Source organism: Bombina bombina, chromosome 9 (assembly GCF_027579735.1).
Source record: "Bombina bombina isolate aBomBom1 chromosome 9, aBomBom1.pri, whole genome shotgun sequence".
In the NCBI taxonomy this organism is placed as follows: domain Eukaryota; kingdom Metazoa; phylum Chordata; class Amphibia; order Anura; family Bombinatoridae; genus Bombina; species Bombina bombina.
Genome location: NC_069507.1, coordinates 87,910,201 through 87,936,257, shown reverse-complemented (window position 1 = coordinate 87,936,257; position 26,057 = coordinate 87,910,201). Strand labels below are relative to the sequence as shown.

General features: G+C 37.8%; 1 protein-coding gene across 1 annotated transcript in view; it reads left to right on the top strand.

The window, feature by feature from the left end:
* Positions 1 to 12,656: 12,656 nt before the first annotated feature.
* Positions 12,657 to 26,057, top strand: part of CCDC6 (coiled-coil domain containing 6) — a 321,876-nt gene continuing 308,475 nt past the window's right edge. The window contains exon 1 of the mRNA XM_053692244.1: positions 12,657 to 13,007. Within this exon, the coding sequence (XP_053548219.1) occupies positions 12,750 to 13,007 (258 nt within the window). The 5' untranslated portion in view covers positions 12,657 to 12,749. The remainder of the gene's footprint in view (positions 13,008 to 26,057) is intronic.

Sequence of the window (26,057 nt, the reverse complement as noted above, 5' to 3'; positions counted from 1 at the left end):
CATAATGCAAGTGTGGTACGCAGCTAGGGTTGCCATCCGTCCCTTAAAATACAGAACACTTATAAGTTACACATGCTGCAGGGTGTGCAGGGAGGAATATGAATAGTGCTGTCCAGAAACACAATACATGTTCCTCCCTGCACACCCTGCAGCATGTGCAACTCATAAGAGTCCAGGAAAACATGACTGAGGTGGCAACCCTATACACAGCTGCATTTAGCGGCCTTCTAATTACCAAACGGCAACGCCAAAGCCATATATATCTGCTATTTCTGAACAAAAGGGATTCCAGAAAAGTATTTACAACCATTTGTGCCATGGTTGCACTAACTGTTTGTAAATAATTTATGTGAGAAACCTAAAATTGTGAAAATGTTAACGATTTTTTTTATTTGATCGCATTTGGCAGTGAAATGGTGGCATGAAATCTACCAAAATGGGCCTAGAATCAATACTTTGGGTTGTCTACTAAACTACACTAAAGCTAAAATTAACCCTACAAGCTCCCTAATTAACCCCTTCACTGCTGGGCATAATACACGTGTGGTGCACAGCAGCATTTAGCTGCCTTCTAATTACCAAAAAGCAATGCCAAAGCCATATAAGTCTGCTATTTCTGAACAAAGGGGATGCCAAAATTGCACAAGCGGTTTGTAAATAATTTCAGTGAGAAACCTAAAGTTTGTGAAAATGTTTGTGAAAAAATTAACAATTTTTTTATTCGATCCCATTTGGCGATGAAATGGTGGCATGAATTATACCAAAATGGGCGTAGATCAATACTTTGGGTTGTCTACTAAAATATATATATATATATACATGTGAAGGGTTATTCAGGATTCCTGACAGATATCAGTGTTCCAATAACTATCGCTAATTTTGAGAAGAAAATGGTTTGGAAATAGCAAAGTGCTACTTGTATTTATTGCCCTATAACTTGCAAAAAAAGCAAAGAACATGTAAACATTGGGTATTTCTAAACTCAGGACAAATTTTGGAAACTATTTAGCATGGGTGTTTTTTTGGTGGTTGTAGATGTGTAACAGATTTTGGGGGTCAAAGTTAGAAAAAGTGGGGTTTTTTTTTCCATTTTTTCATCATATTTTATATTTTTTCTATAGTAAACTATAAGATGTGATGAAAATAATGGTATATTTAGAAAGTCCATTTAATGGCGTGAAAAATGGTATATAATATGTGTGGGTACAGTAAATGAGTAAGAGGGAAATTACAGCTAAACACAAACACAGCAGAAATGTAAAACTAGCCTTGGTCCGAAATGGTCAACAAATGGAAAAGTGCTCTGATCACTAAGGGGTTCATATTAAAAACCCACACTAAACATAAATTTGGGGGCAATTTGGCCACTTTTGGAAAATTAACCAGAGATCTGATCTCTGGTTAATTTTCCGAAGCGCTAATTGCTACCGCAAGCTTGCGGTAGCAATAACCAGCCACTTGTAATGGCTGGTTATTTAACGTTCACCCGTAAACGGACGAATTTGCCCGTTTTGGGGCATGCAATAAATTAGCGCTCCACTTGTAATCTAGTCCTTAATCTAGTATCTTGTGTTTTTTTTGATGTATAGAAAATCTGTAAAAATGCTAAAAGTTTAGGAGTAAAAAAAAATAAATATTACTGTCATAAAATTATTATATTCTTTTACTTTTTTCTACCATTCCAGATGATCTGGAGATCATCTATAAATCATTGATAGAAAATAAGAGATGCTTTTAAAACATTATGGTTTGAGTCAATGTAGCACATTTTTTACCAAACAATAGCAAGGTTGGCACAGGAGGAGACAAACGTTGAATCATCACTGGGCTGCATTTATGAATATATTATTTTCTCAAAAAAAATAAAATAAAACGTGATAAAAAGAATTAAGTTAAAGGTAATAAAACTTTTCTGAGCTCCATTTTTAAATAGCAAAACACCTCTCTACACAAATGAATGAACATTTGGATACCCATATTTAAATTGAGTACATATTTCATAGTGTAAAATTATTAATTGAACTTTAATTTCTCAATTTAATCATAAATCATTTGTGTTTATTGAATTATAAATACAAAATGCTCAAAATATGTAACATTACAAAATATGATATAGATATTTTATATTCTAAAAGGTATATTTGTCCGATAAAGTCATGCGCAGTAGAGACTGCAGTGCGAGACAAAAATACCTGTCCATATCTAAGGAAGGATCAGTCATTGAGGATCAGACAGCAGAGAGGGGGGTCGGGGGGTGTGAATGGGGACGCGGGGGGGGCAGGAGCGGGTGGGTGGGACCGCTGCACTACAGAAAAAAAAAGTTGAGAGCGGCAGGGAAGAGGAAGGAGGGAGGGAGAGGGGATCCAATTGGATGAGTATTTTGGCCCGTGTACACGGGCTTTAGGACTAGTATGTTATAATAGACAAGAAATTCTGCTTGAAATAGGCAAAACAAGAGTTAATTTATTTAAGTATAGTGTAGTGTTAGGTGTTAGTGTAACTTAGGTTAGGTTTTATTTTACAGGTAAATTTGTATTTATTTTAGCTAGGTAGTTATTAAATAGTTAATAACTATTTAATAACTATTCTACCTAGATAAAATAAATACAAACTTACCTGTAAAATAAAAATAAATCCTAAGCTAGCTACAATGTAACTATTAGTTAGGGTTTATTTTACAGGTAAGTATTTAGTTTTAAATAGGAATAATTCAGTTAATGATAGGAATATTTATTTAGATTTATTTAAATTATATTTAAAGGACCAGTCAACACATTAGATTTGCATAATCAACAAATGCAAGATAACAAGACAATGCAATAGCACTTAGTCTGAACTTTAAATGAGTAGTAGATTTTTTTATAACAAATTTCAAAGTTATGTATATTTCCACTCCCCTTGTACCATGTGATAGCAATCAGCCAATCACAAATGCATATACGTATAGTCTGTGAATTCTTGCACATGCTCAGTAGGATTTGGTGACTCAAAAATTGTAAATATAAAAGACTGTGCACATTTTTTTAATGGAAGTAAATTGGAAAGTTGTTTAAATTACATGATGTATCTGAATCGTGAACGTTTAATTTAACCTGAGTGTCCCTTTAAGTTAGTGGGTGTTAGGTTTAGGGTTAGACTTAGGTTTAGGGGTTAATAACTTTAATATAGTGGCGGCGACGTTGGGGGCGCCAGATTAGGGGTTAATAAATGTAGGTAGGTGGTGGCGATGTTAGGGACGGCAGATTAGGGGTTAATAATATTTAACTAATGTTTGCGATGCGGAAGTGCGGCGGTTTAGGGGTTAATATGTTTATTATAGGGGCGGCGATGTTGGTGGCGGCAGATTAGGGGTTAATAAGTGTAGGTAGATGGCGGCGACATTGGGGGCAGCAAATTAGGGGTTAATAAATATAATGTAGGTGGCGGCAATGTTGGGGGCAGCAGATTAGGGGTTCATAAGCATAATGTAGGTGGCAGCGGTGTCCGGAGCGGCAGATTAGGGGTTAATAAGTATAATATAGATGTCGGTGATGTAGGTGGCGGCAGATTAGGGGTGTTTAGACTCTGGGTTTATGTTAGGGTGTTAGGTGTAAACATAACTCTTATTCCCCATAGGAATCAATGGGGCTGCGTTAGTGAGTTTTACGCTGCTTTTTTGCAGGTGTTAGAATTTTTTTCAGCCGGCTCTCCCCATTGATTCCTATGGGGAAATCGTGCACGAGCATGTTACACCAGCTCACTGCTGACTTAAGCAGCGCTGGTATTGGAGTGTGATTTGGAGCAAAATTTTGCTCAACGCTCACTTTTTGTCTTTTAACGACGGGTTTCTGAAAACTTGTAATACCAGCGCTGTATTTAAGTGAGTGGTGAGAAAAAACTGCTCGAAGGCACCGCTTAGCCTCTAACGCAAAACTTGTAATCTAGGCGTTTGTTTCCTATGTAACAATAAATTGTATCAACAATAAAGATGTAATAATGGATACATATACATACTTATTGCAAATCTATATTCCAGTTCCAAGTTATGCAAATCAATGGTGTCCACAGAAGTGTGCAAAGTCTGGAGTTTAGAAATCTCCAAAGTTTGTATCCAAAATAGCTTAGTCCAAAGTGTGTGCACAAATAATTCCAAAACTCTGGGTAACTGCAAAAAGGTGCAAACAGTTGAAAAATTCAGGTGAAAAAATAGTGTTTTTCGACCCCAGTCTTGATAAAGGCCTGAACAGGGGCCGAAATGCGTTGGCACAGCTGGTAAGCACTATTTCAATATTTTTCTTTAAACTTGTACAATCTACACTTTCTAGTTTATTTTTCACAGGGACCGTCAGCATTACATAGGAAGATACAAGGATTCATTAGGATTTAATCTGAAGATAAAATCTATCAAGTTTAAAAAGTTGGTTACTCATATCCTTTCACTTCAGGAGCTACATATTAGCTTTATCCTCAGTTTTATCTTTATTTTTAATTATTATTAATATTTTTACATTTTAAAGGGACAGTAAACACCAGAATGTGTGTTGTTTAAAATGGTAGATAATCCCTGTATTACCCATTCCCCAATTTTGCATAACCAACACAGTTATAATAATATACTTTTTACCTCTGTGATTACCTTGTATCTAAGCCTCTGCAAACTGCCCCCTTATTTCAGTTCTTTTGACAGACATGCATTTTTAGCCAATCAGTGCTTGCTCTTAGGAGCTTCACGTGCCGGAGCTCAATGTTATCTATATGAAACACATGAACTAACGCCCTCTAGTGGTGAAAAACTGTCAAAATGCTTTCTGATTAGAGGCAGTCTTCAAGGGCTAAGAAATTAGCACATGAACCTCCTAGATTTAGCTTTCAACTAAGAATATCAAGACAACAAAGCAAAATTGGTAATAAAAGTAAATTGGAAAGTTGTTTAAAATTACATGCCCTATTTAAATCATGAAAGATTTTATGTGACTTTACTGTCCCTTTAATATTTTTTAATATTTTTTAATATTTTTCACTATTTTTTCACCTGAATTTTTCAACTGTTTGCACCTTTTTGCAGTTACCCAGAGTTTTGGAATTATTTGTGCACACACTTTGGACTAAGCTATTTTGGACACAAACTTTGGAGATTTCTAAACACCAGACTTTGTACACTTCTGTGGACACCATTGATTTACATAACTTGGAAGTTACTGGAATATAGATTTGCAATAAGTATGTACATGTATCCATTATTACATCTTTATTGTTGATACAATTTATTGTTACATAGGAAACAAAATCTTGTCACCATTGGCACAGTTATACACTCCCTTATAGGTACGCATTTTTAGTGATACACAACTCACCTTAACACAAGTGGAGCTGCACCAACCACTTTATATACTCATTATATGTCAAGTCAGGGCTGCCACTGAAAATTTTGGGGCCCCTGACTTAACCATTGATCAGCCCCCCCCCCATCCTTTGACATGTGCAATTTTTGACCAAGTGACTAAAATGTATATGCTCTTTATTTTTATGTGTAATCAAACTTGGAAATGTTGTAAAGGTAGTAACACACAAACACAGAGACACACAGACACACTCATACACCGAAACACACACTCACACATAAGGATTCACATATAAACACTCTAGCAGACATACCAAGAAACAACAAACACACTCAGACACAGACACCCAAACAGACACTCAGCACTTGTTTACATTGACCCGACAAGTAATGAGGTAGATTACAGTTTTGTCAAAAAAGGAGATTTACAAAACAAAATATGGAGTTCTGATTATCTTTTTGTCAAGGAAGATGCCAACTAAATGATGACAACAGCATGCAGTGGCTCAAATGAAGGGCCCTGAACGGCCTAAACAATAATTGAAACGTTAAATGGTGGATTGGTGACTTCCGGAAGAGTCTCATTAGTCTCAAAGTCTGTAGAAAGATGTGAATAATCAGTAGTAAGGTCAAAATGTCCTAAAAATGAACAGACAATAGACACACACACACACAAACTCAAACTTGCAGATCCACCCAAGGAAACAATGACAGAGACAGCCTCAGAAAACACACAAAGACATACACACAGAGACACACACAAAGACATACACACACAGAGAGACAACCACATAAAACACACAAAGACATACATACACACACCCTCACTGAGACATCCACAGAAAACACATAAAGACATACACATACTCTCACAGACACCCACAGAAAACACAGACATACGCACACACCCTCAAAGAGGCATCCACAGAAAACACACAAAAACATACACACCCACCCTTAAAGAGGCATCCAGAGAAAATACACAAAGACATACATACACACACCCTCACAGAGACACCCATAGAAAAAGCACACAGATATACGCACACACCCTCACAGACATTCACAGAAAATGCACAGACATACACACCCACAGAAAAAAATACATACACACTCATAGAGACACAAACAAAAGCACAAAGACATAAACACAGACACCCACAGAAACACTCACAGGGGGTAAAATTTCTGCACATTGCATCCCCTAAATCAACAGTGTGTGACATGCATGATAAAAAAAATTGCAGAAATTAAAGAATCATATTTGTAAATGTGCAAACAAAAATAATTATGTGAATTCAAATTGTAGATTAATGATCTGGGTAGATGGCTATATGAAGTAAAGTACTTTTGAAAGGTTTACATATGTTTGTTTTTTTCCCCTCATTTTCCCCAACCAAGAGCACCACTTAAAATATGGTGTACAAATGGTCCCATCTGTCAGCTGTACTCTATATGGTCTTGGTGGAACCATAAGCTGTGGTACTCAGTCTCATGCCATTAGATCTGGTTAAATCCAGGATTTAGGCTTGTTTAAGTCAACTGTAGTGTAAACTGAACAGTGACCTGTCTCTTTTTAAACACTGAGCAATCTTAGGCCTAGATTTAGAGTTCGGCGGTAGCCGTCAAAACCAGCGTTAGAGGCTCCTAACGCTGGTTTTGGGCGCCCGCTGGTATTTGGAGTCAGTGATTAAAGGGTCTAACGCTCACTTTTCAGCCGCGACTTTTCCATACCGCAGATCCCCCTACGCCATTTGCGTAGCCTATCTTTTCAATGGGATCTTTCTAACGCTGGTATTTAGAGTCGTTTCTGCAGTGAGCGTTAGAGCTCTAACGACAAAATTCCAGCCGCCTGAAAATAGCAGGAGTTAAGAGCTTTCTGGCTAACGCCGGTTTATAAAGCTCTTAACTACTGTACCCTAAAGTACACTAACACCCATAAACTACCTATGTACCCCTAAACCGAGCTCCCCCCACATCGCCGCCACTCGATTAAAATTTTTAACCCCTAATCTGCCGACCGCCACCTACGTTATACTTATGTACCCCTAATCTGCTGCCCCTAACCCCGCCGACCCCTGTATTATATTTATTCACCCCTAACCTGCCCCCCACAACGTCGCCGCCAGCTACTTACAATAATTAACCCCTAATCTTCCGACCGCAAATCGCCGCCACCTACGTTATCCCTATGTACCCCTAATCTGCTGCCCCTAACACCGCCGACCCCTATATTATATTTATTAACCCCTAATCTGCCCCCCTCAACGTCGCCGACACCTGCCTACACTTATTAACCCCTAATCTGCCGAGCGGACCTGAGCGCTACTATAATAAAGTTATTAACCCCTAATCCGCCTCACTAACCCTATCATAAATAGTATTAACCCCTAATCTGCCCTCCCTAACATCGCCGACACCTAACTTCAATTATTAACCCCTAAACTTCCGATCGGAGCTCACCGCTATTCTAATAAATGGATTAACCCCTAAAGCTAAGTCTAACCCTAACACTAACACCCCCCTAAGTTAAATATAATTTTTATCTAACGAAATTAATTAACTCTTATTAAATAACTTATTCCTATTTAAAGCTAAATACTTACCTGTAAAATAAATCCTAATATAGCTACAATATAAATTATAATTATATTATAGCTATTTTAGGATTAATATTTATTTTACAGGCAACTTTGTAATTATTTTAAACAGGTACAATAGCTATTAAATAGTTAAGAACTATTTCATAGCTACCTAGTTAAAATAATAACAAATTTACCTGTAAAATAAATCCTAACCTAAGTTATAATTAAACCTAACACTACCCTATCAATAAAATAATTAAACTACCTACAATTACCTACAATTAACCTAACACTACACTATCAATAAATAAATTAAACACAATTGCTACAAATAAATACAATTAAATAAACTAGCTAAAGTACAAAAAATAAAAAAGAACTAAGTTACAGAAAATAAAAAAATATTTACAAACATAAGAAAAATATTACAACAATTTTAAACTAATTACACCTACTCTAAGCCCCCTAATAAAATAACAAAGCCCCCCAAAATAAAAAATTCCCTACCCTATTCTAAATTAAAAAAGTTACAAGCTCTTTTACCTTACCAGCCCTGAACAGGGCCCTTTGCGGGGCATGCCCCAAGAATTTCAGCTCTTTTGCCTGTAAAAGAATAAATACAATACCCCCCCCCCCCAACATTACAACCCACCACCCACATACCCCTAATCTAACCCAAACCCCCCTTAAATAAACCTAACACTAAGCCCCTGAAGATCTTCCTACCTTGTCTTCACCATACCAGGTTCACCGATCCGTCCTGGCTCCAAGATCTTCATCCAACCCAAGCGGGGGTTGGCGATCCATAATCCGGTCCAGAAGAGGCTCCAAAGTCTTCCTCCTATCCGGCAAGAAGAGGACATCCGGACCGGCAAACATCTTCTCCAAGCGGCATCTTCGATCTTCTTCCATCCGGTGCGGAGCGGGTCCATCTTGAAGCAGGCGACGCGGATCCATCCTCTTCTTCCGATGTCTCCCGACTAATGACGGTTCCTTTAAGGGACGTCATCCAAGATGGCGTCCCTCGAATTCCGATTGGCTGATAGGATTCTATCAGCCAATCGGAATTAAGGTAGGAATTTTCTGATTGGCTGATGGAATCAGCCAATCAGAATCAAGTTCAATCCGATTGGCTGATCCAATCAGCCAATCAGATTGAGCTCGCATTCTATTGGCTGTTCCGATCAGCCAATAGAATGCGAGCTCAATCTGATTGGCTGATGGGATCGGCCAATCGGATTGAACTTGATTCTGATTGGCTGATTCCATCAGCCAATCAGAAAATTCCTACCTTAATTCCGATTGGCTGATAGAATCCTATCAGCCAATCGGAATTCGAGGGACGCCATCTTGGATGACGTCCCTTAAAGGAACCGTCATTAGTCGGGAGACATCGGAAGAAGAGGATGGATCCGCGTCGCCTGCTTCAAGATGGACCCGCTCCGCACCGGATGGAAGAAGATCGAAGATGCCGCTTGGAGAAGATGTTTGCCGGTCCGGATGTCCTCTTCTTGCCGGATAGGAGGAAGACTTTGGAGCCTCTTCTGGACCGGATTATGGATCGCCAACCCCCGCTTGGGTTGGATGAAGATCTTGGAGCCAGGACGGATCGGTGAACCTGGTATGGTGAAGACAAGGTAGGAAGATCTTCAGGGGCTTAGTGTTAGGTTTATTTAAGGGGGGTTTGGGTTAGATTAGGGGTATGTGGGTGGTGGGTTGTAATGTTGGGAGGGGGGGGTATTGTATTTATTCTTTTACAGGCAAAAGAGCTGAAATTCTTGGGGCATGCCCCGCAAAGGGCCCTGTTCAGGGCTGGTAAGGTAAAAGAGCTTGTAACTTTTTTAATTTAGAATAGGGTAGGGAATTTTTTATTTTGGGGGGCTTTGTTATTTTATTAGGGGGCTTAGAGTAGGTGTAATTAGTTTAAAATTGTTGTAATATTTTTCTTATGTTTGTAAATATTTTTTTATTTTCTGTAACTTAGTTCTTTTTTATTTTTTGTACTTTAGCTAGTTTATTTAATTGTATTTATTTGTAGCAATTGTGTTTAATTTATTTATTGATAGTGTAGTGTTAGGTTAATTGTAGGTAATTGTAGGTAGTTTATTTAATTATTTTATTGATAGGGTAGTGTTAGGTTTAATTATAACTTAGGTTAGGATTTATTTTACAGGTAAATTTGTTATTATTTTAACTAGGTAACTATTAAATAGTTAATAACTATTTAATAGCTATTGTACCTGGTTAAAATAATTACAAAGTTGCCTGTAAAATAAATATTAATCCTAAAATAGCTATAATATAATTATAATTTATATTGTAGCTATATTAGGATTTATTTTACAGGTAAGTATTTAGCTTTAAATAGGAATAAGTTATTTAATAAGAGTTAATTAATTTCGTTAGATGTAAATTATATTTAACTTAGGGGGGTGTTAGTGTTAGGGTTAGACTTAGCTTTAGGGGTTAATACATTTATTAGAATAGCGGTGAGCTCCGATCGGAAGTTTAGGGGTTAATAATTGAAGGTAGGTGTCGGCGATGTTAGGGAGGGCAGATTAGGGGTTAATACTATTTATGATAGGGTTAGTGAGGCGGATTAGGGGTTAATAACTTTATTATAGTAGCGCTCAGGTCCGCTCGGCAGATTAGGGGTTAATAAGTGTAGGTAGGTGTCGGCGACGTTGTGGGGGGCAGATTAGGGGTTAATAAATATAACATAGGGGTCGGCGGTGTTAGGGCAGCAGATTAGGGGTACATAGGGATAACGTAGGTGGCGGCGCTTTACGGAGCGGCAGATTAGGGGTTAAAAAAAATATGCAGGGGTCAGCGATAGCGGGGGCGGCAGATTAGGGGTTAATAAGTGTAAGATTAGGGGTGTTTAGACTCGGGGTACATGTTAGAGTGTTAGGTGCAGACGTAGGAAGTGTTTCCCCATAGGAATCAATGGGGCTGCGTTAGGAGCTGAACGCTGCTTTTTTGCAGGTGTTAGGTTTTTTTTCAGCTCAAACAGTCCCATTGTTTCCTATGGGAGAATCGTGCACGAGCACGTTTTTGAGGCCGGCCGCGTCCGTAAGCAACTCTGGTATCGAGAGTTGCTTTTGCGGTAAAAATGCTCTACGCTCCTTTTTTGGAGCCTAACGCAGCATTTGTTTTAACTCTCGATACCAGAGTTAAATTTATGGTGCGGCCAGAAAAAAGCCCGCGGAGCGTTAACAGCCCTTTTACCGCCGAACTCCAAATCTAGGCCAAAGTCTGAGAGTAACATTTTATGCAGATGTAAAAATCTTAGATAAAATGCCTCCTTGCATCTGGAAAGTCCTTGCATAAAGGGGCAGTAAACTGGAATGTAATTAATATATATATATAAAAAAACACCTCATATCTGCCAAAAGGGCACCTACCATTTGTGTATTGAGGAGGAAACATTTCTACATGGCTTTAAATATAGAATGTCTACAGCATTGTCAAATAATCATAAATACACTGCAACATATTGCTAAAAAAATGTGTTTTTATTGACCCCTGGCCCCACCATACAACTACTACCACAATGAAGTTACAATCTGAAATTGCACAAAGAAATAAAAAAAAATACTAAGTAAGTCCTACCTCCTCTGCAAATGAAAGTGATCTGCTGTCTGACTCAGGCACACACTGTACAAACTTAAGTGCTAAGTGTGTCTCACACTGTGCATAGTGGTTTAGTGTACACTCAGAAATCCTCTCAAATGCTAATACTTTACTCCTTGTAATAACATTTCCCACTCAATAGCACTCTGCTGTAGTACCCTCTGGTGGCTGCCAAAATGTAAAAAATAATAAAATATATATAGTTTAAAATAAATTGTTCTTGCCTTATGGGGCCCCCCTTTCCCATTGGGCTCCTGACATGAGTCACCCATGTCACCCCCTGATGGAGGCCCTGTGTCAAGTCATCCTATCTCAAATTATTTAGATTTATTTATCATGGATCCATGATTTTAAGAATTTGTACAATTTAAATAACTGCATAGCCCTCAGGGCACTATTCATCTTGGTTTTTATCATCTGTATTCACTGTGTTTTATTATTTGATGTAATAAATATTTTAGATAAGAAGCTCAGCATATCTATACCCATCACATACATTTCAACACCCTTCAGTGGTCATATTGACCTGTTTGGGCTTATCGCGTATACTGAATCACTTTATTAACCTCAGCATTTTTTGGGAGCTTTGTACACCACACACATACCTACCGATTTTTCACTTGGCTAGGAGGCCCTTTGTACAAAGCCAGAGGCAATATTTCCAGGCGCTTGGTATTATTCTTTACTATTGTTTATAGGAGTAATACAGACTGACTGAAAAATAACTCGTATGCAACACAGGAACATATTATTTTCAGGAATTAAAACACGTTAAAATACTTTCAGAGAGCTAATAAAAAAAAGAGTATGCTATTCCTTTAAACATAAAAAACGACAACTTTGAGGGGTCCCAGGACTTTTGGACTTTAGTTCTAAAAAAAGTTACTTAACATTTGAAAAATTGACAAATACTTGCTAAAATGTATCTAATTAATATATTGCTTAGGGAAACCCCCTCTTGGCTTTCATATTGTATTGAAAATGGGTCACCACCTTTAGAAATGCCCACCTGACATTCTACCTACTAAGCTAATCCCTTTGTGTGCTGTAGGAGGCGCTGTTCCGGAGCTCCATCGTTTGTGCGCGTGACGTTTCTCTCTTCGGGCTTCTCTCGTTGTGAGTGTGCGCAGTGTCGCCTGCTCTCGCACAGTAGGATGAGTGTCTGGCCGCCGCCTGTTCTGTGTCATCGTTCCCCTTAAACAGCCGTGGTTATGGCGGACAGTGCCAGCGAGAGTGATACTGATGGTGCAGGTAACAGCTCGGCAGCCATGCAGACCTCGTCTTCGGCGCCTTCCTCTGGGAAGTCAGGCATTGTGATTTCGCCGTTCCGTCTGGAGGAGCTGACTAACCGCCTGGCCTCGCTACAGCAGGAGAACAAAGTGCTGAAGATCGAACTGGAGACCTACAAGCTCAAGTGTAAGGCGCTGCAGGAGGAGAACCGGGACTTGAGAAAAGCCAGTGTCACTATAGTGAGTACCGCAAGTAGGCATCTTGCATTGGGGGGTGAGAGTCACGAGGACTGCTGGGGATGGGCATCCTGGACTGTAGTGATGGCAGCACCCAGGAGTGACAGGCTGCACTGGCAACAGGAGAAAGCAAAACATTATGGGGGTGACAGGCGACAACAGAAAGTAAAATATAAAGGGGCGACATGCTGCACTTGGGACAACAGAAAGTAAAATATAAAGGGTTGACATGCTGCACTTGGGACAACAAAAAGTAAAATATAAAGGGGTGACATGCTGCACTTGGGACAACAGAAAGTAAAATATAAAGGGGTGACATGCTGCACTGGGGACAGCAGAGAGTGAGGCACACAGGGGTGACATGCTGCACTGGGGACAGCAGAGAGTGAGGCACACAGGGGTGACATGCTGCACTGGGGACAGCAGAGAGTGAGGCACACAGGGGTGACATGCTGCACTGGGGACAGCAGAGAGTGAGGCACACAGGGGTGACATGCTGCACTGGGGACAGCAGAGAGTGAGGCACACAGGGGTGACAGGCTGCACTGGAACAGCAAAGAGTGAGGCACACAGGGGTGACAGGCTGCACTGGGGACAGCAAAGAGTGAGGCACACAGGGGTGACAGGCTGCACTGGGGACAGCAGAGAGTGAAACACACAGGGGTGACAGGCTGCACTGGGGACAGCAGAAAGTGAAACACACAGGGGTGACAGGCTGCACTGGGGACAGCAGAGAGTGAGGCACACAGGGGTGACAGGCTACACTGGGGACAGCAGAGAGTGAGGCACACAGGGGTGACAGGCTACATGGGGGACAGCAGAGAGTGAGGCACACAGGGGTGACAGGCTACACTGGGGACAGCAGAGAGTGAGGCACACAGGGGTGACAGGCTGCACTGGGGACAGCAGAGAGTGAGGCACACAGGGGTGTCAGGCTACACTGGGGACAGCAGAGAGTGAGGCACACAGGGGTGACAGGCTGCATTGGGCACAGCAGACCTTGAAACACCAAGTGATGAGAGCTTACATTGGTGACAAGTGAAGCATCCAGGTGTGACAGTTTGAATTAAACATGTTACCAAATGAAGTACCAGGTTGTACCATTTATGTCACAATGTGAGCTCCCTGGGGTTGCAGATTGCACTGGCATGCTCCAGGGTGAAGCAATAGAAATGATAGGCTGTAGTGTAGATTGATTCATTTTAGGGCCTCAGGTTGCCCTGGCAATGCTACAGAGTGAAGCATTGAGGGGTAATAGAATGTAGTGGACATGCTACAGAGTAATGCACCTTTGGCTGTCCGGTTGCACTGTCTGTGCTACAGAGTGAAGCATTGAGGGGTAATAGAATGTAGTGGACATGCTACAGCGTAAGGGAGTCAGGTGGCACTGTCTGGTGCTACAGAGTGAAGAACTGAGGCGTGATGGCATGAATTGGTTATGCTACAGATTGATGAAATTTAGGCTTTTAATGTTGGGCTAACCATGTTACAGATTGTATTTTTGGGAGAGTCCTTTTAAAATGGTTAATATGATTTCAGCATAGGCTTTTGATGGGTGTAGTTTTTGGATGCGTTTTTGGACATGCTACAGAGTAATGCACCTTTGGGTGTCCGGTTTCACTGTCTGTGCTACAGAGTGAAGCAATGAGTAGTACTAGAATGTAGTGGACATGCTACAGAGTAATGCACCTTTGGGTGTCCGGTTGCACTGTCTGTGCTACAGAGTGAAGCATTGAGGGGTAATAGAATGTAGTGGACATGCTACAGAGGGATGCATCTTTGGGTGTCAGGTTGCACTGTCTGTGCTACAGAGTGAAGCATTGAGTAGTACTAGAATGTAGTGGACATGCTACAGAGTAATGCACCTTTGGGTGTCAGGTTGCACTGTCTGTGCTACAGAGTGAAGCATTGAGGGGTAATAGAATGTAGTGGACATGCTACAGAGGGATGCATCTTTGGGTGTCAGGTTGCACTGTCTGTGCTACAGAGTGAAGCATTGAGTAGTACTAGAATGTAGTGGACATGCTACAGAGTAATGCACCTTTGGGTGTCAGGTTGCACTGTCTGTGCTACAGAGTGAAGCATTGGGGGGTAATAGAATGTAGTGGACATGCTACAGAGGGATGCATCTTTGGGTGTCAGGTTGCACTGTCTGTGCTACAGAGTGAAGCATTGGGGGGTAATAGAATGTAGTGGACATGCTACAGAGGGATGCATCTTTGGGTGTCAGGTTGCGCTGTCTGTGCTACAGAGTGAAGCATTGAGTAGTAATAGAATGTAGTGGACATGCTACAGCGTAAGGGAGTCAGGTGGCACTGTCTATGCTACAGAGTGAAGAATTGAGGCGTTATTGCATGAATTGGTTATGCTACAGAGTAATGCACCTTTGGGTGTCAGGTTGCACTGTCTGTGCTACAGAGTGAAGCATTGAGGGGTAATAGAATGTAGTGGACATGCTACAGCGTAAGGGAGTCAGGTGACACTGTCTGTGCTACAGAGTGAAGAACTGAGGCGTGATGGCATGAATTGGTTATGCTACAGATTGATGCAATTTAGGCTTTTAATGTTGGGCTAACCATGTTACAGATTGTATTTTTGGGAGAGTCCTTTTAAAATGGTTAATATGATTTCAGCATAGGCTTTTGATGGGTGTGGTTTTTGGATGCGTGTCAGGTGTGAGTTTGCAATATTCTATCCAAAGTTTGGGTTTCAAATTGGCATGGGGTGACTCAGGAGTTTTCAAGCATGTGTAAAAACCAGCCTAAACACAGAAATAATATTCATAGTTTTATGTTGAAGTGCCTTGGAATTTTGTTACAGTCTAAACTTTCTTTTAAAGGGACACAAGACTCAAAAAAATTATTTATGATTCAGATAGAACATGCAAATTTAAATATATTTGCTTTTCAAAGTCAGAGGATCTTAATATCACAAAAGATCTGAAGAAAGCTGCACTGGGCTCTCATAAAGATATTTTTCTATTGATATATCAACAACAAGCTGCACACAAGTAACGGTTTCACTGTGTGAACTATTGGATTTTTACTGCAACAAATACTTTTTTATTCATATTATTGCCTGTATTTTTACCACATTTTTGACATATTTCTATTTATACTATAGTTTGAATTTTTATATTGTTTTTGGAACCTAGATATCCTTTGATTTAAAATCTATTATATATAATAATATTATATATGGTTGTAAAGCTACATAACATTAAAGGGACAGTCTACACCAGAATTTTTATTGTTTGAAAAGATAGATAATCCCTTCATTACCCATTCCCTAATTTTGCACTACCAACACAGTTATATAAATACACTTTTTACCTCTGATTACCTTGTATCTAAGCCTCTGCAAACTGCTCCCTTATTTCTGTTTTTTTGACAGACATCCATTTTAGCCAATCAGAGCTTGCTCACTGGAACTCCATATATAACAAACGTGAACTAACAACCTCTAGTGGTGAAAAACTGTCAAAATGCCCTGAGAGAAGAGGCGGCCTTCAAGGGCTTAGAAATTAGCATATGAACCTCCTAGGTTTAGCTTTCAACTAAGAATACCAAGAGAACAAAGCAAAATTGGTGATACAAGTAAATTGGAAAATTGTTTAAAATTAAATTTTCTATCGGAATCATGAAAGTTTATTTTAGACTAGACTGTCCCTTTAACCATAAACAATATATGGTGGTAGAGCTATATAATAGTGACCGTAAATATTAGCATTTCTCCTAGTGGAGCCCCGCTCACTAAGATTTAATTTTTCTTCTGTTAACTTATTTGTTGAAAAGCATACCTAGGTAGCCTCAGAAGCAGCAGTGAGCTGCTGGCAGCTATCTGCTGATTGGTGGTTGCACATATATTCCTTTTCTCATTGGCTCATCAGCTAGCTTCTAGTAGTGCATTGCTGCTCCTTCAACAAATAATACCATAGGATTGAAGCAAATTCATTACAAATAAATATAGGCTTTTTTTAATTCTATGTTCTATCTGAATAATGAAAGAACTGAAAATTAGTGTCATGTCCCTTTAAAATCCCCCATTTATGGATAATTGCGTTTTTTTAAATTTTTACTCAACTCTTATCTTTTTATCATTTAAGATGTGATGATTTTTTTTGTTCGTTTTCTTGGTGTTCTTTCTTGAAAAGCAGGATGGTAAGTTTAGGAGTGTGCACGTGTGTGCAGCACTATATTTCAGCAGTCTTGTTATAATGTTATACATTAGCAAGAGCACTAGAGGGCAGCACTTTTTCCTGTCATGTACTGCTGCAGATATGTGCACACTACCTATCTTTAAAAAAAGAATAGTAGGGGGGTAAAGCAAATTTTATAATACAGGTATAAGTCATTTGTAAACTTTTTTTTAAATTGCATGCTCTGAATTATGAAAAAAAACATTTGGGTTTTATGTCCCTTTTAAGAATAGGCATCCCTTTAAAGGGACAGTAAACTCCAAGGTATTTCTTATGTTTTGCTCTGGAATAACATCTCAGCCAAAATTACACTTTAAAAAAATAAATAAAAATATGAACATCTTGCTTGTTGCAATTGTTTTTCAGTAGGCCGACTCTATCCACAATTTGCCTTATTTGGAGAAGCCAATCTGGATTTGAGTCCTCAGAACACAAGGCTATGGTCATATTGTTAGTATAAAGTGCATTGTTTTGCGGTTTTTATCTGTTAAATCCAATTAGGGGACAATTTGTAGCAGGGTTATCCTTGAGCAGTCTGCATTGAGCGTTTTCAGTTCTGAGAATTAGCAAGTCAACCATTTTCAGAGCTAAATTACATGAAAAGGGGGCAAAATAAAGTATGAAATTTTATTGCTAAATTGGTTTAGTATGCATAATTTAACCTTTTATATTAAAATCTCAAGGTGTTTACTGTCCCTATAAATAGGATCAAGCATTTATTGCTTTATTTGTAGAATTTATTCTGAGGATCTAAACTCTGTCATTTCCACTCACTTGGTGCCATATGGAATTTAGCAAATGTCCAGGATGTTTGTGATTTTTCTCAATGTACTTAAAAGGAAACACTAGCAGTTTGTATATTTTATTAGTCATTCTAATTCCCTAATTTGTTTTGCATTTTAGAATCATGTCCCCATTGACAGTGAGCTATACATTAAAGGGACACTTTGAGTCAGTGCATGCAGTTTTAATACACTTTCCAATTTTCTTCCATTATCATATTTGCACAATCTTTTTATATTCACACTTTCTGAGGAACAATATACTACTGAGCATGTGCACAGGGTATACGTATACTAGTCTGTGATTGGCTGATGTCTGTCACATGATACAAGGGGCCGGAAAATGGGAGAAAAAATAAATTCAGAGTAGGTGTTAAATCATTCTCTCTTTATTATGCACTTGTTAATTATGCAATTCTACTGCATTGAATGTTCCTTTAACAGTAGAAGAATAACTTTAAAAAGTTTCAATTTTTTCTCTCTCATGATTCAGATAGAGCATGACATTTTAAGAAACTTTCTAATTTACTCCTATTAATTTTTCTTCGTTCTCTTGCTATCTTTATTTGAAGAGCTGGAATGTAAATCCTAGCAGCCAGCCCATTTTAGGTTCAGCACCATGGATAGCGCTTGCTTATTGGAAGCTTACATTTACCCACCAATAAGCAAGCATAACCCAGGTTCTCAACTAAAAATGGGTCGGCTCCTATGCATCCCTGCTTTTTAAATAAAGATAGCAAGAGAATAAAGAAAAATTGATAATAGGAGTAAATTAGAAAGTTGCTTAAAATTGCCTGCTCTTTCTGAATCATGAAAAAGAAATTTGGGTTTAGTGTCCCTTTAAAATGACCTCAATCTATATGAGGTAAGTTAAGCACATATAGGTCTGGTTCCTCCCAGAGTATGGTTCCTGAAAGCACAGATCAGGGTTCCTGGATCCCTGCGATTGGTTGTATAGAAACTTCCTTTTTTCAGAAGGCCACGTTATCAGTGTATTCCTCCGTAGTTTCAATATGTACCCCTCACATGAACAGGATAAGGAAGCAAGCAAAAAGAATTCTCATAGCGTTACATTGTTTTATTGAATATCCATATAAACAAATAATAACACACTCGCACTTTTCAACCCCACAATTATGAGGTATATGACAAGCCGTATTCTAAACAGTATGTCCTTTAAAGGGACATGAAACCCAATTTGTTTCTTTCACGATTTCAAAAGAACATGCAATTTTAAACAACTTTCTAATTTACTTCTATTATCTAATTTGCTTTATTCTCATGATATCCTTTGCTGAAAAGCATATCTAGATAGGCTCAGTAGCTGCTAATTGGTGGCTGCACATAGATGCCTCGTGCGATTGGCTCACCCATGTGCATTGCTATTTTTTCAACAAAGGATATCTAAAGAATGAAGCAAATTAGATAATAAAAGTAAATTGGAATGTTGTTTAAAATTATATTCTAGATCTGATTCATGAAAGAAAAACTTTAGGTTTAATGTCCCTTTAATTCCTTTGCAAAGATCTGTTCCGTAGAGTCAAGAGATCAAGGAACGCTGATCTGTGCTTTTAGGAACCATACTCTGGGAGGAACCAGACCTATACGTGCTTGTTACCTCATACAGATTGAGGTAATTTGACGTAAATGGACATCCCTGTGGGGCACCGGGGTTATTACTCTGACAGCATTTCAAATAAGGACTGTATTTTATTATACCATTTTATAATACCATTTTAGTGTATTTTTTATGTATATTGTTTTATTACATTTATATAATATTTTTTTTATGACAGCACTTTTCCCTATCTTATTTTCCATTTGATTATTAATAGTGACTTGAGGAATCATTCTTCTTGTGAGAACAGCAGCTTCTGTACTCCTAATTGTTCTGTGTTATAACTATAATCTGGTTATTTTACCTAATTAAGAGCGCTTGTGGAGCTTGTCAGGGTGTATTCCCAGACTATCTATATCTATCTATCTATCTATATCTCTATATCTCTATATCTCTATCTATCTAATTATATTTTGTTTGTGTTCTGAAGGTCTTTTACTGGCCCTTCATATGAAAGAGAAAAAAAATTAATGTTATTTTATTTGAAAAGGTTGGACATATCCAATGTAGCAGTAAATCTAACAGGTGCAAAAAATGTTGACGCTTATTTGAATACTGAGGATTGTTTTGATACTGAGCAGTTAAGGAGAGTGCTCCGTGCTGGCCAGAAACCGTCCCATGACTACTGCTTGTGAAAATCTATTGAAGCTTGCTGCCAAAATTGACTAATCCTGGTTATTTTCATAACTGGTAAATGTTTTCTGTGGCATGTTGCCATTTGCAAGTGTTTTGTGCGTCAGTGTCTTCTTTCTGAACATGCTCAACATCAGGTATAAATATGTTAAATGGATAGGAAAGTCAAAATTTAACTTGCATGTAATTTTAAGACAGTTTTAAGTGAACTTCTATTTTCAAATGTGTTTTGTTCTTTTGGTATCCATTGTTGAAAATGAATACCCACATATCTAACACTAGTGGCAGTTAGCTGGTGATTGGTGCCTGCATATATTTGTCTCGTGATTGGCTAGCTAGATGTGTTCAGCTAGATGCAAGTAGTGCAATGCTGTTCCTTCAGCAAAGGATAACAAGAGAATGAAGCATATTTCATAATGAAAATAAATTTGAATTTTTTTTTAAATTGTATGTTCTATCCAAGTCATGAAAGAACTCTTTCCTGTCCCTTAAAAACAGTATGTTATCAAATGTGCAGACATTCTGAAAGTCAATCAGATTTCCTTACGCTATGCATTTTGTATTACCCTTGGTGTCTATTTCCCAAACCACTAATTTGTATATATAGATTACTATAGATTAATTTATTACTTTTTAATAATGGTTTACAAAAGACAAATGGTTGCTAGCATTTATATACACCTGGGTACAGGTGATATTAAAGACATAAGTCTTGATAAAAATAATGCTATAGTATATATTTTATGTTTACATTGCTTATCTTACCAAAAACGTAGTATTTTTTTTTTTTTTTTTAAGGGCAATGCAGTTTCCTACAACAGACAATAAATAAATACATTGTCATATTAGTAAGTAATTCAATTAAAGGGACATGAGACCCAACATTTGAATTTATTTCTATTACCTAATTTGCCTCATTCACTTAGTATCATTTTCTGAAAATAAAATACCTAGGTAGGCTTAGGAGATGGGGGCTAGCACCTGATTGGTGGCTGTTATCGTTGGCTTACTAATGTGTTCATCTTGCTCTCAGTAGTGCATTGCTGCTCCTTAAATAAAGGATACCATGAGAATGATGCATAATTGATAACAGTAGTAAATTGGAAAGTCATTTAAAGGACCACTAAATACAGTAAAATTGCATAATTAACAAGTGCATAATAAAAAGACAATGCAATAGCACTTGCTCTGAATTTCAAATAAGCAGTAGTTTTTCCCCATTTGCTGGCCCCCTGTATCATGTGGCAGCCATCAGCCAATCACAGACTAGTATTCGCTGTAAACTTGCACACATGTTCAGTAGGAGCTGGTGTTCCAAAGTGTGTATATAAGAAGAATGTGCACAATTTGATAAGTAAATTGGAAAGTCTCTCTTAAAAATGCTCTATCTGATTCATTAAAGGGACAGTCAACACTCGAGGTAACATTATGCGATATTGAAAAATAAAAACCGAAGATCCGCCTGCACCATACCCCTTTTGCCTTGCCTGCACCATACCCCTTTTGCCCCTTTTGTAGTAATCACCGTCGATAACTTCTCTAATACAAGGTAAATATGGCAGCCAGACTCCGCCCACCGTTACGTAGCGACCTTCTTCAAAGGATCAGCCAATCGGAATCAAATCCTCGGTCAGAAAATGCACGCGCTTGCAATTTCTGACCGAGGATTGGATTCTGATTGGCTGATCATTTGAAGAAGAAGGTCGCTACGTAACGGTGGGGGGAGTTTGGCTGCCATATTTACCTCGTATTAGAGAAGTTATCGACGGTGTCCCTTTAAAGATTAATTTTGATTTTAGTGTCCCTTTAAAATTTGTATTTTCTATCTGAATTGTGAAAGAAAAATTTGGGGTTTCATGTATCTTTAAATATTAGCAATTTTTTAATTAGATATAAAATGTGAGCAAAATGAAATAACATTCAACATTAATCAACATATTTTATTTATCTAGAGGAACCATGCTCAAATTTCAATTCATATCAATTTATATTCATTTTTTTTATCATTTTCATCCTCTTTCAACCTTGAAGATGTTCATCCACGGCAGAACGCTATTTGGCTGAGAGTTGACGTTTCCACATCTTAGCCAATAGCCGTGCGAGAAGTCAGGTTTGGCTCCGGATTTCACGCATGGCTAAGAGGTGAAAATGTCATCTTTCATCACAATTAGCATTCTGCTGTGGGCTGCCTGAGCAGCTCAGTGCGGCAAACGCTGCAGACAAATAAAGGAGCTTTCAGCATGAAGTATTTTGTACTTCATGACTTAAAGGGACATTATACACTCATTTTTTCTTTGCATAAATGTTTTGTAGATGATCTATTTATATAGCCCATAAAGTTTTATTTTTAAATAAATGTATAGTTTTGCTTATTTTTAAATAACATTGCTCTGATTTTCAGACTCCTAACCAAGCCCCAAAGTTTTATGTGAATACTGTCAGCTACCTTCTCCAGCTTGCTCCTGTTTGTGTAAAGGGTCTTTTCATATGCAAAAGAAGGGGGAGGGGGAGGGTCTTATTTGCCACTCGCAGTGGGCTTTCCAGCTACCTTTTCAACAGAGCCAAACTGAAAGCTTCTAAGTACGTTTTTAAACAGTTTTATAGTGGATTTTTATATCAGTATCTGTGCATCTTATTCTTTATAGTAGTGTCTGTTACATGCAGTTATATGAAAATGAGTGTATACTGTCCCTTTTAAAGTCCCCTTTATTCCAATGGTAAGTCTTAGCGTTTCAGAAATGCTAGGATTTACCATCACTTTAAGCTGTCCAAAGCACAAATTAATTGCATAATTTAACATAAATTGATTTAATTATTATTTTTAATTTTAAATATGATTTTTGTTTAATAAAAAAAATATTTTTGAGGAAAGTCTAAAGATAGTTTGTATTTAAGATACAATATAATCTAAAGGTTATTTATCCTGAAATTTGTGTCTGCAGAAATAACATGCCCCTTCTTCATAGCACAAATGTTATAAAACAAACATACAGAGTTGAGAGAGAGACATTAAAAGGGACAGAATAATGAAAGAGAACTTTTGGGTTTCAGATTTACTTTTATTATCAAATTTGCTTCATTATTTTGGTATCCTTTGTTGAAGGAGAGCAATGCTTTACTGGGAACTAGATGAACACATTGTTTTTAAGACGGTGACAAGCAGCTAGCTCACAGTAGCGCATTGCTTATGAGCCTCCCATGTGTATGCTTTTAAACAATGGATATCAAGAGAACAAAGCAAATTAGATAAGATAAGTAAATTGGAAAATTGTTAAAAATTGCATGTTCTTTCTGAATCATCAGTTGAATTTTGACTTTACTGTCTCTTTAATGCCATTGCTCTCCTGCAAAGCTATGTACAATGAATCAACCTATACTAAGTTTCAAGAAGCTCACTGAATAGAAGATTGTTTGGAGTGGAATAGATCTGCACAAGGACCTAAGTGTGAGGAGGGAAGAACAAGCATTAAACATGAAATATAATTGTTTAGTTAAATAAAACTATTTCAATTGTTATTATTAAAGGGACACTGAACCCAATTTTTTCTTTCATGATTCAGATAGAGCATGCAATTTTAAGCAACTTTCTAATTTACTCCTATTATCAAATTTTATTCATTCTCTTGTTATTTTTATTTGAAAAAGAAGGCATCTAAGCTATTACTTTGGTTAAGAACACTGGACAACACTTTTTTATTGGTGGGTAAATTTATACACCAATCGGCTAGATCAACCCAGGTTGTTCACCAAAAATGGGCTGGCATCTAAACTTACATTCTTGCTTTTCAAATAAACATACCAAGAGAATTAAGAATATTTGATAATAGGAGTAAATTAGAAAGTTGCTTAAAATTGCATGCTCTATCTGAATCCCGAAAGAAAAAAATTGGGGTCAGTGTCCCTTTTAACTCGGTATTATCTGCAAAAATAGAGATGTCGCTATTTAATCCTTGCTCCAAGTCATTCACAGGCAGTTAACCCAAGATAGGTCTGGGTGCAAGAACCATAGGGAAAATTACAAAACAGATTAATACAACACACAGAGAAAGTCCAGCACTCACTTACAAGCTATATATGTGTGTGTATGTATGTATGTGTGTGTGTATATATATATATATATATATATATATATATATATATATATATGTATCATATAGTTTTTTTTTTTAAACATTTCATCTTGACTGATAATGTGCCCTGCTCCTGTGCAGGAATCCAATACAGGCATATAGCAGTAGAGGTGGGGGGCTGCTCCTTTCAGAAATGCTGTGCCTTGCTGATATCAAATACATTGTAGATGCAGTTAACCCAGCAGCTAGCTAGCAGAGGGGACTCAAGTTTTAGCCTTTTTGGCAGCCGTGGGGTTAACTGCATCTGCTATGTATTTGAGCTGTTTTTCAGAGAGCAGGAGATTGTGTGGGAGGTTTCATAATGATTACATACCCTAAGTTTCAGACTGCAGATGTCCCTAGGGGGAAATATAAGTAAGTGGCTTTCCCTCCTCTTCACTCTCCTGCATGGGCTCTGCTTTTAGATTGATTTTATAGATTGATCTGCTGCTACTGAGATCACAAACAGAAAGTGAAAGTAAAACAGCCATTTTACAAATGTGTGCTAAAAGCAACCACTAGATGGAGCTGGTTTATAAGAAATCACATTCAAATCTATGCAGTGCAGCCACATCCGAGGATTTTTTATTTTTTCTTATAGCAAAAAATCGCGAACTCTTGCTGTTTTTAAATCACAGCAATTAATTGCGGGATTAAATTTGCGATTAATCGTGCAGCCCTAATTGTGTGTTTGTGTGTGTGTATATATATATATATATATATATATATATATATATATATATATATATATATAATATTAAAATATATATATATGATATGTAAAATATATATATATAGAGAGAGATGTGTGTGTATATCTATATATCTCCCCCCCCCCCCTTCCTGGGAACTAACAATGCTAGTTAGCATCTTCAGTTTGCCAACATATACAATATTGAACATTTCCCTGAAAAGTACATAAACAGCCTCTGATCGAAACAGTAGTTATTAGTCCAGACATTAAAGATAAACTAAACAAACATTTTAGACAAATAAGTTGCAACACTTGTTCGATATAGCTTAATTATTTACAGGAATATAAAAGAAGCTGTAAATGATAAGTAAAAACAAATCAGCTCATTGTATTCATGACCAAATTCTCTCAAAGGGGCATAGAAGTGCAGAATGTTTGTATACAACGTTTTGTGTGTGGCCTGTGGCTTAGCTAACATAGTAACATAGTAGATTAGGTTGAAAAAAGACCGAAGTCCATCGAGTTCAACCTATACAAATATACAATAAAATACTTACCCTCCAGTTAAACTTAAATAATCCCACTAAAAGGTGACCCATTTAATACAAGCAATCATATCCGTGAATTTTGTTTATAGACAGAGATGTATCCAAACACTTTTTAAATGTATCTATGGTATTAACATTAGCTACCACCTTTGGTAATGAGTTCCACAATTTTATTGCTCTTACAGTGAAAAAACGTTTCTGTTGCAGGAGATTAAATCTCCTTTCCTCCAACCTTAAATTGTGACCTCTTGTCACAAACAATTTTCTTGGAATAAACAGAGCTTCTGCCATCTCTGTATATGGGCCTTGATTACATTTATATAAATTAATCATGTCACCTCTCAAGTACCTTTTTTCTAAAGAAAACAGACCCAGTTTGGCTAGCCTCTTTTTCTAGTTCTGCAGTATCTTTTTTGTGATGTTTTCCTCCCTTGAATCAATGCCTCTTTTAATACATGCTAGTATCTTTTT